The following is an 18,017-nucleotide window of genomic DNA, read 5'->3' as shown; positions in this document are numbered from 1 at the left end:
ATATGTACTTAAAATATTTTATGACTTAACATCTGATTCACATGAAGAAGGCTGTTTTAACTTTTTTCACTGTTGGTATACCCTGTAAGAGTTCTACCAGCAAACTAACGGATGGGACACTTCAGTTTGCCTTGTGACTTACTTTAGGATATACCAACTAGTAACTGTTAGCTTACTATGGGGTAATTCTTAGCTTACTCTGAAGTATATAAGTCACAAGGTAAACTAAAGTGTCCTTTCTGTTAGTTTACTGTTAGAATTCTTACAGTGTATACTAACAGTGAAAAATGGTAAAACAATCTGATGTAAAACTCAGATGGTTAAAATTACAACTCTTGAAGTGTTAGCTAACTTAACCCTCCCCGCAGTCTTCATATACTGCAATTCGAGCACTGATGAGATGTATTTATCAGGTAGATAGTCTGTCTCTGCTGTTGTTTGTACTTGTATTAATGCCACTATCTGGTATTTTGAACAACACCGACAAGGGATTTATTTTGGATTAAAGTTGAATCACCTACTTTATCTTGATGACCTTAAGAGCTGTTTGCAAAAAGTAACGATGAAATGTTGTAGTCTTTGTTAAATGTTGTCAAACTGTTTAGTAGTTCTGTATGTAGGGCTTTTGGACTAAACAAGTGTGCTACAGCTTCAATTGTGAGAGGTAAGTTTGTTGAAAGTACTGATGTGACTTTAGTTGATGATGTTACTATCTAAACATTAAATGTTTTAGTGTTTCTGACTCTTACAAGTATTTGGGAATGTTTGAAAATGAAATCATCAAAGATTCAAAAATCAAGTTAATAGTTATACATGTATTTTGAAGTCTGCTCTTAATGGTAGAAATATAATCACTGCTATAAGCACTTGGGCAACCCCATTTATTAGGTACACAGCTGGAATAGTAAAATGGACACAAGCAGAAAAAAAAGCTTTAGATGTCTCCACAAGGAAATTGCTGACACTGCACAAATGCTTTAGTATTACTGATGATATCAACAGACTGTATGTCCCACAAACACATGGAGGATGTGACCTTCTATCAGTAGAAGATATTGTAGCCCAGGAAAAACTGACTCTTGGGAGATACGTAAATACCTAGAATCTAGTACTGAGCCTTGGCTTCAGAAAGTGTATACCTGCTGCAGTGATTTTGACTGTAATGAGTCTCCTTCTGACTACAAGAACCGACAAATTCAAGAAAATGTTGTGATGTGGAAATCTAAGCCATTACACAGCCAATTCCTTAGAGATATATCAGATACTGTAGATTACAAATTTCAGTGGAGCTGGCTCTCTAAAAGTAACTTTGGAAAGGAAATTAAAGATGGCTTGCCAGGATCAAGCCATAACAACCAATGCAATTAAGGTTAGAATTTTTCATCAAGCTGGTTCTACTAAATTGTCATTTGCGTGGGTCACATGATGAGACTGTTGATCATTTGTTGACTAATTGTAGTATAATTGCTGAGTCATATTATCAGAAGTTCCATGATGTAGTTGCTAAGATAATCCACTGGGAGTTAGCCAATAGAGGCGGATTTGAGTGTGCTACCAAGTAGTAGGAACATTTCCCACAGCCTGTAATACAGAGTGATCATATGAAACTTCTATGAGACTTTACTGTTCAAACAGATAGATATTTGCCACACAACAGTCCAGATACAATGTGTCCATTTTACAAAGAAACATGCTTTCCTTACTAACATTGCCATCCCAGGAGATAGTCGTATACCTCAAAAGGGTAACGAGAAGTACCAATGATATACTTGTAGTTACGAGTACCTATTGGTAGTATTTTATGGTCATTGGGCTTGCATAGTTATACAAAACCAATACTGCTAAGGTACCAGGATGGTAATATTGTGAAGCTGGTTTTTGGTTGATATTTTTGGCCAGAAAACCCCAAACCTTACGATCCCAGTACTACCACACTGTATGATACATACAGCACTGTAGCTATGATGTGTTTAAGGTGAGCACTGTTATTCACAAGTCTACCATTATTACCTGTAGGAAAGTCTAGCTGATGTACAGTAGCATACAAAAACTGATGTGACAGATCGTAAGAGAGTTACGTACCAGCAAATAATAATTGAGTAGGTACAATGAGGAAAATATTATGGCACTCCCTTGTATGCAGTAACCTATATGACCATAGTATATTTGGGAATGTTATTTAGATTATTATTAATGTGGGTCACACATCTTATTAATAATATGGTTTCTATTGTATTTCAATTTCCCTATACAAACAAGCTATAAACCATTATCAACACCTATGTTACATTAACTTGATATTAAGATGTGTAGCCTCAAAGAGTGCCCAATGCCAAAATTACTTTAGTATAATTGAAGGGAATGATGGATTGATACAGGAACTTGTGTGGAGCAGTGATGATGCTGATATAGATGCTAGACAGTTTGCCAGGAAGGACACAGTTTTGGTGCCTTTTGGAGGCTATTCTGTCATCAGGCTTATAGTAGATAATCCAGGATGGTGGTTTTTCCATTGCCATATATAAACACATCTGTTAAAGGGTATGGGTGCTGTTATCATGCTGCTACAAGTAACTAGTAGCTAATTTTATATTAAGTACATGCACACACGCACACGCGCACGCACACACATATGTAATGCTTTTCCCTATGGACTGGGAGCCGTATTATCACATCAACTGGGATCAGATGAGCAATCAATTGCTTTTGCTTCTTGTTCCTTAGCTCCAGCAGAAAAAAAATAATTCACAAATTGGAAAGGAAACCTTAGCTTTGGTGTTTGGTGTCACCAATACTTGTTTGGAAGAAAATTTATTATCAAAGCTGACCACAAGCCATTAAAACATTTGTTTGGTGAAAAGAAAGACATTCCAGCCATGGTTTCTGCAAGAGTACAGTGTTGGGCGCTCACCCTGAGTGCTTATGATCACAAGATACAATAATTATGTCCCAGGAAAAGACAATGCATATGCAGATGTGTTTAGCTGTCTTCCCTTACCTGTGCAGCCTAAGGAAGTACCCATGCCAGAGGAACTGGTACTGTAGGGTATATGCGAAAGTAGTTCCTTAGCATTAGGTTTAAGGTCGGATTCAGCTTTGGTTTCTTCTTTGGCACTCTAGATCTTATTATATGGAAGTCAGTTCAGATGGACGTTTATAATGTAGAAACTAAGGCAGGTGGGTAGCTGCAGCACTGGTGGTATAATGGTTACAAGTATAGATTATGAGTATGGAGCCATCGCAAACTTGGGTTCAAGCTCCAGCTCAGTCAACTTTTATTTCTCACTTTCTTAGGTTTTTGTCTAAGTTTTTTTAATGCACATGACTGCCAGCACTATATAACCTGCCTTTCGTTTATCAGACAAATGTTAGTAGAGTGTCTCACTATTGTATTGTTTTCTCTAATGGGCTGTCTCTGCCGACACTTTACCCACTACTGTCAGTTTTCAACATCAACCCATGCAATGTGATGCAGAGTGTTTATTGTGTAATTCCACCTGCCTTACTACAGCAAATGTTTTAAATTGGAAAACTCATTTTTCCATCAATCATTGCTATGTGGAACAGACTACAAACATCAATAGTTAGAGCAGAATCTTTAATCAATTTAGGAACTATTTTATCTCTAATTAATTTGTACATCATGTTCATACTGAGTTCTGTACTTTAACAACTAATAATAAATAAAATCAGTATAAATACACTTACTATCACAATAAGGTGCTGCATATAGGTACAAAACTCATTGAAATTTTTGCTAATTTTTAGTATATATTATGTAGATGTGACCTACAGCTACATAGCTACTGAAGCACCTTAAGCAACAAGTCTAATATTCATACTAGCAACATGTTGTCGCCCAGATAATATTCAATCCACTACTTTGAAAATGTAATGTTAGAATTGACTTGCCCTCTGGATTTTGTATATCGGATACAGTCAGCCCTTTCCAGGAAACAATCCAAAGTAGAGTACTTTCAATTGCTGTAGAGATTTAAAAGTATAGTAGCTATTAAGTTACTATGAGACAATTGAAATTAAAGTGCTTGGCCATTACCAGCCAGTCTCCATGAACAATCTACTGAATTAACAACATCTTCCACATTGTTTGTCAGGAAGATGCTACATGATGCTGTATGTATATAATAGATTTCATCTTCTGAAAGAATTTTCTTAGTTCAATCATGCAAAGAGTGGGTGGACCATCCAACCATACTTATTGTAACTGTATTTTACTGATGTAGCTAAATTTTATTTTTGTAACCACACCATGCCCACACAGGTCCTTTATGTTGTAGTCCTGTTTGGTCACATGCGTCCAAAAATTTGCCTGTCATTTAATTCTTCTTTTGTACACATTCAGCATGATTAATGTATCAATGATTGCATCATTATTTTATCAACGATGGTTTCATCTCTTATAATATTATGTGCTATGGGAGTGTGGGGAACAAATAATTTGAAAGGTTTTATTTCCTCCCTTCTATTGACTTCATTGACCATATGGAATTTCACTTGAACTATTTAATCATTTTTAAAAGGTGAGGTTGTGCTGCAAGGAAGCAAATGGCTACTGTAGTTTATTGAAATATTTATAGCTACCCTCCCAGTTTGCTACCCTGTACAGAAAGGTAGCAACACACAAGGACTGTGTATTGTTACAAGAAGATTTAAACTGTGTATCTGATTGGTGTAGGCTCTGGAAAATGAGCTTGAACCCACAAAAATGTGAACTTTTGTGTATATACCTCTAATAAGCAATCACGTCCTAAATACAAGATCAGTTAAATTGGTGCAATTCTGTTAAATATTTGGGGATCACTGTTGAGGCAATTACTTTATAAAAGTAACTTACATATTACATATTACCAAGGGTTCATAATACATAATGTATTTATATATGTGACCGGATTTCATATAACAAGGCTTCCACGCACACAAAATCAAACTTACGATTTTACCAGAAATGGATTGCTGGTCTAATATACTATCATATTTCACACTGTACTTCCTTCAGCACTGGCAAGTCTGGTTTCTGTAGCAGCTTTCTTCCGACCCTGTCAAAGCCACGAGTGTGAGATTTGCACCATTAAATGGCCATGGCTTTGTGATAATGGTGTGTAGTGAGCTGGGACTTCACAGAGAGCTCGCCAATAGTGTTCTCAGTCAATTTGGAGTAATTTGAGGGCCATGGAGGGCCATGGAGAGCCCAAACTTGGCCTCTGGACTCCAATCGTCTTCTTACTCCATTTTATACCCGTATATTAAGACTTACATATTACATATTACCAAGGGTTCATAATACATATGTGACCAGATTTTACAGAACCGATCCAAATCGCACATCAGGCAAAATCAAACTAACACCACCAGTGGATAGCTGCACTATCATTATTATTATTATTATTGGGGGTACAGGTAAGGAGGCAAAGCCTGTAAAAACCTGATCTAAACAATCAAACTACTACAAAAATAACTATACAATATCATACTGGTAATCATAATAAAATCTATCGAGGTGTGTCTTAAACAAATTGGTTGAATGAACATTAACTGAGTCATATGGGACTATCGTACTACAAGTTTTGACCCTCAGCACTACTCAAACTACACGAGGCTGGTTTTTACACACGTCTTTTCTGGGTGGTGTGGAGTGCTCAAATGGCGGTTTCAGGCCTTGTGAAGGACCTGGCTTGGCAAGAGTCAGTGGTTTACTGGTGGATAGCCTTATAATGTTGGCCAGACGTGTTCTCTGCTGATTTTGCTACATATCAGCCACTAAGGAGCCAGCACAGCCCTGTAATCTGGTGTCTGGACTCCAATCGTGGTCTGCCTCCATTTTGAGGTCTAACTTTTGCCCTCCCCGCCACCCCCCAGACTCCACCCCTTTGTGAGCACTCGTGATACTGCTTCGCTCGTCCAACTGCTCAGATTTTCTATCTTATTTGGCGGGAAACTGTACAAGCAGCTACAAGTACTGGAAGTGGCTTGAAAGGTAACAGATTGATGCATCTTTTGTGTAAATTTCATACGCGTGCTTGCTATCCTTGGAGAGTTATGCTGGCTTGAATTCTTTAAAACCGTTTATCTCGGAACTTCTAATGTGCGATTTGGATCGTTTTTCCAAAATTCAGTCACATATAGCAGATCAAACATCATTCAGTTCCCAGTTGTAACTATGCTGTTGTTCGCCATCATTGGTATTCTTTTGTGGGCTACATTCACATGCCAAGCTGAAGGCAATGGAAAAGTGGTCATGGTGATGAATTATTTGGATTCAAAAATCCTAGCTGCTGCCAGTGGTGAATTTCAAAATGTATGCTGCATTAACGGAGACTGTGATTGCTATTCTTTGGATCATGCTCTGTCCAAGCTCACCAGCAACACACTGATTAACATCACAACTGATGTGGTGCTGTCATCTTTTGTAGAAATACAAAGAATACAAAATATCACAATAATTGGACACAATTTTCCAACTGTGCGCTGCAGAGGAGAAGCTGGTGTGTGCTTTCTAAATTCTAGCAATGTTGTCATTCAAGGCACCAGTTGGGTTGGTTGTGGTGCTAATAAAAGTCCAATAGCACACATCCAACATTTAACGAATTTTCAACCAGGAATCACACTATTTAATTCAGCTAAAATAATGATTAACAAGTGTCATCTTAAGCGATCCAGAGGCCATGCATTGTTAATAGCAAATGTTTCAGGGTATGTAAGCATTGTCGGCAGCTTTTTCATACACAATGAAGGGTTCAATAGCCATGGAACAGCCATTTATTACTCAACCAAAACTGACTATCACTTGCAATCCAATTTCACCATTAACAATTGCTCCTTCAGAAATAACACGGGTGACAGCATAGTGTATCTTGAAGGAAAGGAAAGAGATGAACATATCCAATTCTTGGTAAACTGTGCATTCACAAAAAATCATGGTGTTCCATTATATGTAACAAAGCTAAGCAACATCCAAGGTGGAAACTTTTCATTTGTTAGCAATACTGTAGAAAATGGTGGAGGTATTTACACCACAAATTCAATACTTCACTTTCATATAAGTTCTTATGTAAATTTTAAGGACAACAAAGCAAACAACGATGGAGGAGCTATATTTCTTGGAGAAAGAAACATCATTTTATTCAAACAAAATACAACCGTTGAATTCATAAACAACCAAGCTATGCATAATGGAGGTGCTATATTTGCAACCATAAATGACAAAAACACAGTCTCTAGAATTACATTTGAAGAATGTTCAGTAACTTTTTTACATAATATAGCCCATGATGGAAGAGGGGGTGCAGTGATGTTGTCTCCAAATACTTATTGTGTTAGCTTTATTCATATAGAGTTTATTAACAATTGCAGGGTAAGCTTTACCAAGAACAGTGGGAAAAGTGGTGGAGCTGTTTGCTGTGATGAAACTGTTTACTGTGACAATCATTCACATGTAATTTTTACAGACAGTTTGTCTGTACTCTTTAGCAAAAACAATGCCAGTGAGGAAGATGGAGGTGCGATATATTCTCAAAATTGTCATATTAAATTTGACTCAAATAATGAAGTACAGTTTGATGACAATCTGGCAAAAAGAAGTGGTGGAGCCATACATTCTAAAAGTACATTTGTGACCAGATTTGCAGAAAGGTACCTTTTCCACACATTTGACATACCAACAAACAAAATGATGTAACGCTTGACTCCTTATACTGATTAACTTGCACATAGTATTAAAATATAGCTAGATGCTGTAGCCAGTTCCATTGAAAATTTCAAGTAATTATATGCCATGATCAAAAAGTTATGAAGCTTTAAAGTTCAAAATATGGGTCAAATTTTGTGTGTGAAAAAGGTACCTTTTTGCAAATCCGGTCACATTTGTTTTGTTCAATTCCAATGCTTTAACAACATTCTGTCATAATAAGGCATTATATGGTGGAGCTATATACCTGTATAATGAAGAATGTAACGGCAAATTTTCAGAACAGTTCAATTTGCAAAAAACACATGCTGAGCCAGAACATCAGTATGAAGGTTATGCACAACATTTACTTCCTGCACATGACTATATTCTATTGTCAGATGATGGATGTAAAAACATTTTAAGGTTTGAAGGAGGATCAATAACATCAATAATATTTGATAGTAATCATGCCACTAACAAAGGTGGAGCAATCTTAATTCAGGGAACTTACTGCATGTTTAAAGGCAGTGTAATGGTTACATTTAAGAATTGTTCATCTCAGCTCGGTGGAGCTATACACTGTTGTTCAACCGCCTTTGTTTTGTGTGAAGGTAGATCAAAGGTAAACTTTACTAATAACAATGCCTTTCTTCTTGGAGGAGCTCTGTATGCTTCATGGCTATCAGGTATCACTATGACAGGTAGTTCCACTTTAGTATTCCACAGCAACATAGCCGGAACAAATGGGGGAGCTATTTGGTCAGGTAATTATTCTGCTGTCATGTTTATAGAAAATTCTACTGTCAATTTTGTTGCTAACATTGCTAAGAGTAATGGGGGATCATTGTTTACAGATATCAGCTACTCGATTTTTATGAATACTACAGAGGTTTCATTCAACTTCAGTATTTCGCAGGATGGTGGAGCTCTGTATTCCATCAATACCTCTGCAGTTATATTTACTGATGATTCCACTACAACTTTTAGCAACAACAAAGCTAGTAAGAATGGAGGAGCTTTATATGCTTATGACAATTGTACTGTAGCTTTGAAAAACAACTCTAGAGTTAGTTTTGTCAGCAACATAACTGCCACAGATGGTGGTGCTGCATATTTTGATGCTAAGGCTAATGTCATATTAAATGAAGCAATAATGTCAACTTTCATAGGAAATAGCGCTAACAATGGAGGAGCAGTTTTCACTTCAAATTCAAACATTACATTTACAAATAACTGTAGAGTAAACTTCAAGAACAATACAGCGTCGCTACATGGAGGTGCAATGAGCTTTGGTCAACATTACAGTGCGAAATTTATGAATAAATCTAAAGTCACATATTATAATGACAACACTGCTGACAGCAATGGTGGAGCTTTTTATGCTAAAGTTACCAGAAATAATCTAATAAGTATTGAAAATGACAATGTCTACTTTCATAATAATCATGCTAGAGTAAATGGTGATTCAGTGTACATAAATGTATTCAGTGGGTGCAATAAAACTTGCTTAAATATTAGTGTCATTGTTGCCACTACAGAAGCTTCAAAAAATCACTTCATTAACCACATCATGTCTCCACCAAATAAACTAGTACTAAAACATCCGGCTCACTGTATTGGCTCTGACCAAGAGGGGAATTGCGTCGCATACTACATCAGCAACATCATGTTAGGTCAAGATATTGCAATCGATGGATGTGTTTTGGATTATTACGGTCAGGTTGGTAATGTTGAACAGTTTATTATCAGTGCTGATACTAACAAAAATTACCACATTAATGGCTCACAACATATTTTATTTTCATGTAATGTGGTTCATGAACTAAGTGTGCTGGGGGCTAAAGCTGAAACAAATTTTAATTATTCAATGTTTTTAAAATTGTACAATATTCAAAAAGTTGACTGGAAGGTATTTTCTATTAACCTAATAGTTGAGGTTACACCTTGTCAAGCTGGTTTCTCATATGATAATAAAACACAGAAATGTATTTGCTTCACTGCTAACAGCATTATAGAATGTTCTGGAGGACACTCAAATATCAAGAGAGGTTACTGGTTTGGAATTGTAACTGGAAAACCCACAGCTACCATCTGCCCTATCAATTACTGCACTGTCACCTGCTGTGATGCTACTAATGGATTTTTTCACCTTTCACCACAACGTCTTGATCAATGTAGAAAGCACAGATCTGGTATTGCTTGTGGTAGTTGTGAGGAAGGCTACACTTTATCATTTGATTCTGTAGAATGTGTAAATGTTGACAATTGCACAACTGGACAAACGGTACTGGTGGTTTCATTAACAGTGTTATACTGGATGGTTGTTGTTGTAGCAGTCTTTGCTATGATGTATTATAAAGTTGGCATAGGATACTTTTACAACATAACTTATTATTATAGTTTGCTAGACATTTTGCTAAACGAGACATTTCACCTTTCTGATGGACTTTACACCACTGTCAGTATCGTGTCAAGCATGGTGAAACTAACCCCACAGTTTCTTGGTAGACTTTGCTTTGCCAAAGACATCAGTTGAATAGATAAACATTTTATTCATTATATCCATCCAATGGTGGTGTCTTTGATGCTAATAGCAATGTGGCAATTTACGAAAAAGTCTCACAAGTTTTCCTTGTTCGTCAGTAAAAACATTATCCATTTTATTTGTTTTCTTCTGCTATTATCATACACGTCAGTAGCTATTACTTCACTTTTGTTGATGAGATCACTAGACTTCTACGAAGTGGATAAGGTTTACACTTACCTGTCACCTGATATAGAGTATTTTCACGGTCGTCATCTACCATATGCCATTGTTGCAATGTTCTGTACTCTAGTGATTGTAATTGGTCTACCACTTCTACTGCTGCTTGAACCATTCCTGAATTGCAAAATCAACTTTATTAGGATAAAGCCATAGTTGGATCAGTTTCAAGGATGTTACAAAGACAAGTATCGCTGTTTTGCATCTTATTACATTATATGTCGACTGGTGATAATAATAATTACCATTACTACATCACCAGATGATTTCACTTCAAGGTACATTTTAATCACTGCTTCAACTACCATTGCCTTGGTACATTTAATAGTTCGACCATACAATAGCAAGCATCTTAACACATTTGATGGATTCATTTTGAATTTGATGGTTTTAGTCACTGTCATACCAATTTTTGAATATTTTAATAACTTCAGCATAGACTTGGTATTGACCTTGTCGTTTATTTTGATATTTCTACCAATCATAGTCACTGCCTTACTTGGAGTGACAAAAAATAAAGAGAAATTTACAAAACTTTTTCAAAGTTGGTTACATTTTGGTATTCTCCATTTCACGTTCCACAATAAGAATGTTGAAGTATCCAAGGGTGATGTTGGCATTACAATTGATGACCAGTTGAGGAATAATGTTAAAGTGACAGTGTGTGCCATGTAAGTGAGAAGTATAAATGTACTGTACTACACATTACAATGTAACTCACAGACACAAACTCTACAATAGCTTCACAGCAATGTGACAAACTGTGCAGCTTGGTTAATTTGATGTCACATTATTTTGCAAATTATTTTAACTATGCACAAAAGCAGATTACAAACTTCACATCATATATTAATTATATTTTTTGCAACTGTTGTTGCTTATGCGCTCTTACAAGCTAAAGCCTTCTATCATGGCCAGTTTTAATGACAGGTGTTCAATCCAGAAGTTTATGATGTCAGGGATATAAGCTACGTACTTTATCTTTATAGTTTTAAGTATGTGAAAATTAAGGCATGTCGACTAGCATGTATTGCACATGAATATTGGACGTTAGACCCACTGAAGTTGAATTTGAGAGCAATAACAACAGCAGTTAAATGATCAAACACCATAATGCTTTGTGTTTATGCTTAAATGTTGTATTAGAGTGATTATTCTATTAAGGTGTCTCAATCTTGCTTTACCAGATCCGGAAACTTTAGAAACCCCTGGAGCTGTCCAATCCTATGTACTTCTACCATTAGTTTGTATGGAGTATTATCTAACATTTAAATACATAATAATTATATCTATATAACAGTTAAATGTCACCGTTGTGATATAGAATACAAAGTATGGTAATTTAATTGCAGAACTGGAAAATTAGATTATACTGTACTTTGTAGATTTTTACAATCTATATATACCCCCAGTAGCTACTGTACTAGATAGTATCTATAATAAATATTTGGACACATACAGTACTTCATTAGAAGAATTTTCATATCAAATAAATAATTATATTTATATGTTTCTTTCAATAACAGTGACAGTGGTCAGCATAAAAGTTCTGATGATGTACACTATCGTGATTCTTTCATGGAGGAAATGGAAGATTAGGGGAGTGAAATTATAAAATTTATTCAAATGTTTACTATAGTGTATAACACATTGATTTGTCACAGTGAAAGTTCAAAGTTGGTTACTATGATTTCAGTAGAAACCCATTTTCAGTTCAGTGGAAGACTATTATGACTAGCTTCATTATTGTTCCATTGACAATTTATGTTGTAGTAAAACAACTACAAGTATATGCACAGTAGTTACCACTGTATTTCAGAACGCATAATAATACAGTAACTGAATTTAATTTACATCTATTTGATATAGCTATAATCAAGAGTTCATAATATATATATTTAGGAGAGTATCCAACGCCTGTATTGCCCCTTCAAAACACACTGCGTAATAATTGTGCAACATTGTGTAACATATCCGAATATTTTAGTAAAATTTCAGTAAACTCCAACTCTTGGCTTCTCCATGAAAGACTTGTTGATAGGTATTGATATACCAAAGCGAAGACCTGCAAGTACTTCAAGACCCTTATAGCTCTTGAAGCAAGTTAACACCTTTGGTGATGATGACTATTGCATAACATTATTACACAGTGTGTTTTGAAGGGGCAATAATTATAGTGTTGGATACTCTCCTAAATAATATATATTATGAACTCTTGCTATAATACAGTCTGGGGCTATTTTGCATTACCCTTGCATGCAATATGGTCTATAGTTTACTTTATGTCACAGAAATGTTTCTCCATACTATGAACTGCTCAAGGACTTCTGGATATTAACTCATAAAATTCTAGTATTCAGGTCATTTCATTTCAAGTTACCAGAGAATTCAACCACTTTTAAAATATCTTCAAAACTTACACAGACAGTGCGTCATGAGACAAAATCACAAAACAATTTTCATTTAGTTCTTTCCATCATTTTACATGTTATGGCTGTTCGCTTTAATTAAATTTATAGGTATTTTACTGCATTCATGATTGAGAAAATCTTTTACTACTCAACTATACAGTTAAATCTGTCTAATCACATTATGTTACCTGACTAAACTGACTATTGCCTAATTATGCCCTAAACTTACACACACGCACGCACGCACGAACGCACGCACGCACGCACACACGCAGCTGACTGCTGCATGACTGACCTAATATAACTACACATACCGATGCTGTTGAATAAATGCAAATAAAGAAAAAGATTAGTGTAGCAATATGTAAGAAGTATAGGTTGCAGCAGGAATGACTTGTCAAAGGTTGTTAATTATAAATGCTAAAATAAACTGTAAGCCTTGCTTATATGCAATGGAACCTCTAAATACAGTGAAGACAAGCTCTGATTACAGATTCATTATAGTGTATGCTAACACTGTATTCTGTTTGTATAAAGTACTTGCACATGTGTTGCAATGTACATGTGTAGTAGTAGCTATAGATTAAGACAGTATAATGCATGTGACTGGATTAGTGAACAAGGCTAGGGTCTTTCACACATCCAATTGCAAATGCATGAATTAAGAGGCCATAACTTTGCATCAAAGCAACATATGAATCATTGGGATATTTTCTTCATCCAATGTTCTATGATATGGATCATAGCTGACCAAATTTTAATCAAAGCAGTTATCATTGACATTGGTCAAATTTGGTGTGTGTTGAAAACCCTTTTTGCATATCTGGTCACAAAATACTCTAATATGTTGAGCACTTTTTGATATCTTATTGAAAGTTCTCTTTTTCATGCTAATTGCAAAGTTACCAAAATGCCCATACAAGGAGCAAAAGTAGGAGAAGCACACGTTATAGAATTTGGTTTGATGTGCAGTTCATGATCTCACTATGAAATTCATACTAATGGCCAAAGGTATGCTACCTGCAGTCACTTAGTATGATGCACATAATTCAGAAGCATGATCATCATACTAAGTGACTGCACCATTAGTACGAACTTATACTTTTAAATTTACGTACGTATGTTACTCAAACACTAAGTTATGGCCTTCCAGGTTTACAGAATTGGATGTGTGTGGAAGACCTCTTTTCACAAAATACTCTGCTAACAAATAGTCAAATGAAATTGTTTTTCTGTATCCTGCAATGTTGCCACTCAGATCCCCCTACTGTTGTGTAAGATAGTTGTTGAAGCCATTATTCAAGTATGTGGAAAGAATCTGAAGAATATTTACTACAATCATTACTTCAAGAGTTCATTTTCAGTTACACACAAATGAACTCATTCTATGACATGTGGAAAGGAAACCATAATATGATATCAAAATCATATCATTATTATTTTTACAACATTTTCATTATCCTTACCATCATAATACAAAGCCATTATGTGATACGTTGTTTACACAACACTCCCACAATATTTCAGTTTCTTAATGAAAAATATTTCAATTACCTGACACAGAATTATACTATTACATACTACACAACAAGGCAAATTTCCTATAACATATAGGGAAATGTTGTCCTGTTTGTGAGTGTTTCCAAATGAGGAAATGTAAATATTGCAAGCTTTTGCTCCAGGATAGCCAGTACATTATAACCAGAGTATAGCCATTTCAGTCTTTAGAAAACGAGTTGCATTTAAATTTGAGCCTAACGTTTTTGAATATTGCAATTGTCTAGTTTGAGCAACGCTCAAGATTTCTTGATGTACGTAGTTATCTCAGTAGCCATTTTTGGCTTTCAACAGCTTTCTTAAATTGAGGAGCATAAGTATAGCAAGCAGTGTGCCATATATATATGTGCACAAATCTATACATACTGTATGTATATCATTTCTTAATGTGATCCTATTGAACGTGCAATGCCACATGCTATTGTAACTTACAGTAGTCCCATCACAAGCTGGGAATTCTCTCCTCAGGGGAGTCTTTACTCCAGTTGTAGTTACACAGTACAGACATTCTAGCTACTTTAACCTAACTACTCAGTAACTAACAACTATCACAGTCTAAAACACATCATTTAACTGCAACTAAACAAACGTACTACATATATGATAATTATAATTATATACTCTATAAAGGATAAGTGATGTAAGGTACAAAGGATGTGATACCGCAAAGTATATAATATGTGCATTGTCAGATACAACAGCAAAACTGCCTTACAGCATGATCTATCTACACATAGCAAAGTATCATCTCAGCTCTGACTCACAGATTATAACTAAACAAACGTACTACATATATGATAATTATAATTATATACTCTATAAAGGATAAGTGATGTAAGGTACAAAGGATGTGATACCGCAAAGTATATAATATGTGCATTGTCAGATACAACAGCAAAACTGCCTTACAGCATGATCTATCTACACATAGCAAAGTATCATCTCAGCTCTGACTCACAGATTATAAGATGTGTGCAACAATTTCACTTCAACCTATGAGAATATTCTAGTACAACTAATTAGCACCTGCTACTGTGACTGTTCAATTACTTTCAGTTTGTTATGCTACAATTTATCGCTTTGATGAATGTATACTTTTAACAGGGGTCATGATGTGAGCCCATTACAATACTCAATCCATTCTTCAATGAATTTTTCATTGAGAAAAAATGTACGCAATAATTATGACAAATCTCATTTAGTTACAGTAACTACTGCTTGTGCATTGTGGGTGTGGATATGAATGTAGCTACGTATCTACACCTGTATGTATTATATTCATGTGTGTTTTTCCAAAGCTGGCTAACACAAATCCATATAATGTACCAACAGTTACAACAATAATGGACATGTCTTTTTGTACCAATGGTGAAGGCATTTTAATTCTGACTATTATTCAGTAGTTATCACATAATTATATGAGTTGGCCTGTAAGAACAGGGCAAGTTTGCACAAACCACACCACAATGGCACAACTGGTCTATCTCAGTAATAGAACAAACCGATTGCATTCTGTAACTTGTATCGTGTATATAGCATGCAAATACTGAAATGCCTAATAAGGGCTGAAATTTGCATTAAAATGGCACAATGGCATAAAGCATTATAAAAATAGACAAATTTTATTTGCCTATACACGCCCTATTTGTACAGACCTAGTAACATATATACTGTGTGTAGAGGATCACATTATAAGGTTAAATACACACAGTCACTCACATGCTGGCCCCTAAGCTATATAGCTACCCCTATAGTAACATGGTTGTTGTAGGCTATTATTCAAATTATGTATGTGGAAACACAAACTGAAAATGTCTACTGTGATTATCACATCAAGAGTTCATACCCCACATAATGAATTCATATATGCCACATGGAAAGGAAGCCATTATGATCCTTACCCACTTTTCCTTATCCTTGCCATACAAAATCATTGTATGATATATAAGTGAAACTATCATTTACACAATTAAGCTTGCCTAGAGTAGTACTATTATACTGACTGCAATTATTGCAAGTAGTAATTTCTTTAGGAAAGAGTCGCAATCAGATCTGAACCAATATTTATCATACTTTTGAAATTGCCTATTATGGTATGAGCAATGCTCTAAATCTCTTAATGCAATTAATTAAATAGTAACCATTCTTTGGTTTCCAGTACCTTTCAACAACTCTCTTATATTGAGGGGCATGTGTGTAGCTAGCAGTGCAACAGATTAATCTATAACTACATTATTTCATATTATACTGTATATAATTCTGCATGTGATCCTTGAAGTACAATATAATGCCATACACTATTGTAACATAGCCCCATATGTGACAAGCTGGGCTCTGCATGAGTCTTCATACAACAGAACTGATGCAGCTACTTCAGCACCAAGCTTTGGCTATAGCTACTCAATAATTAACACAATCTAAACTCATGATACAACAATGTGCTGCGTGTTAATGACATAGCTACTCTACAAATGGCATGTAAATAATGTAAAGCACACACAGGATGTGATGCAACAAAGTGTATGCATTGTCAGTTACAACAATGAAATCATTAAAGCATGATCTACTGTATACCATGCATCAATCATCAATCTTACTACACATAACAAAGTCTCAACCTCAACTCTCTGCATAGATCATAAGATGTGTGCAACAATTTCACTTCAATCTACAAGACTATTCTAGCACAACTACTTAGGTCATGCTACTGTGACTGTTCAATCACTTTCAGTTTGTTATGCTACCATTTATCACTTTGATGAAATCCAGTAACATAGATTACATAACATTGCAAATATCACTTAGTTGACTACTGCATTGTGCATAGTGGGTATAGCTATTGTATTCATGTGTATCTCTCCAAAGCTGGCTAACAGAAGAAATTCATATAATATGTACTGATAAATTAACTAGTGTCCATTTGGTTCTACTTGGGTACTTAGAGATAATGAGTCACTCTCTAGAACTCCTATGGATATAATTACATGATAAATAACAAGAAGAAAACATCCTGACCGCCTGGTAGACTCCTGTAAGCATTCGAGCATAAATCGGATGGCTGCAGGTTCAAGGCTACCTATAGGTCCAGTCATGGATTTTTTCTCCTTCCTGCAACTTTTCAAACACACCTTATGTAGCTAATGTCTTTGTATCTAACGTCTTTGAGCAGGATTTAGGACCAGGTGTCCTACAGACCTTCAGCACTTGTGCTGTAAAGCTTTGATAAATTGACAGTTACAACAATGTACATCTATACCAATGGTGGGGGAATTTTAATTCTGACTATTATAGCTATCACATGAGTGTGCCTGTAAAGGAAAGTTGACACAATCCACACCACATTACACAACTGGTCATATGTCAGTAATAGAACAAACTAGTTGCATTCTGTAACTTGTATTATTGAAATTAATGCCTAATAATGGCTGAAATTTGCATAGCCATGGAACAATGGCACAAAACATTATGAGTCATGAGAGTTTTAAAAGTAGACAAATTTTATGTGCCCACGCACCCTACTTGTACAGACCCTGTATGTATAGGATAATTATGAGGTAAGGCAGTACGTCACACTACCACTTACTTGCCCCCCTCCCCC

General features: G+C 35.6%; 1 protein-coding gene across 1 annotated transcript; it reads left to right on the top strand.

Moving 5' to 3' along the window:
• Nucleotides 1-6,178: 6,178 nt before the first annotated feature.
• On the top strand, nt 6,179-10,223 carry LOC136248124 (uncharacterized). The gene is made up of 3 exons (XM_066039937.1): nt 6,179-6,503; nt 7,467-7,622; nt 8,086-10,223. The coding sequence occupies exons 1-3, from the start codon at nt 6,179-6,181 to the stop codon at nt 10,221-10,223; spliced, it is 2,619 nt and encodes an 872-aa protein (XP_065896009.1).
• The last annotated feature ends 7,794 nt before the right edge of the window (nt 10,224-18,017 follow it).

This window comes from Dysidea avara, chromosome 2, assembly GCF_963678975.1.
Source record: "Dysidea avara chromosome 2, odDysAvar1.4, whole genome shotgun sequence".
NCBI classification, from domain to species: Eukaryota; Metazoa; Porifera; class Demospongiae; order Dictyoceratida; family Dysideidae; genus Dysidea; species Dysidea avara.
The sequence above is the reverse complement of the archived record's forward strand: the minus strand, read 5'-3'. Positions and strand labels throughout refer to the sequence as shown.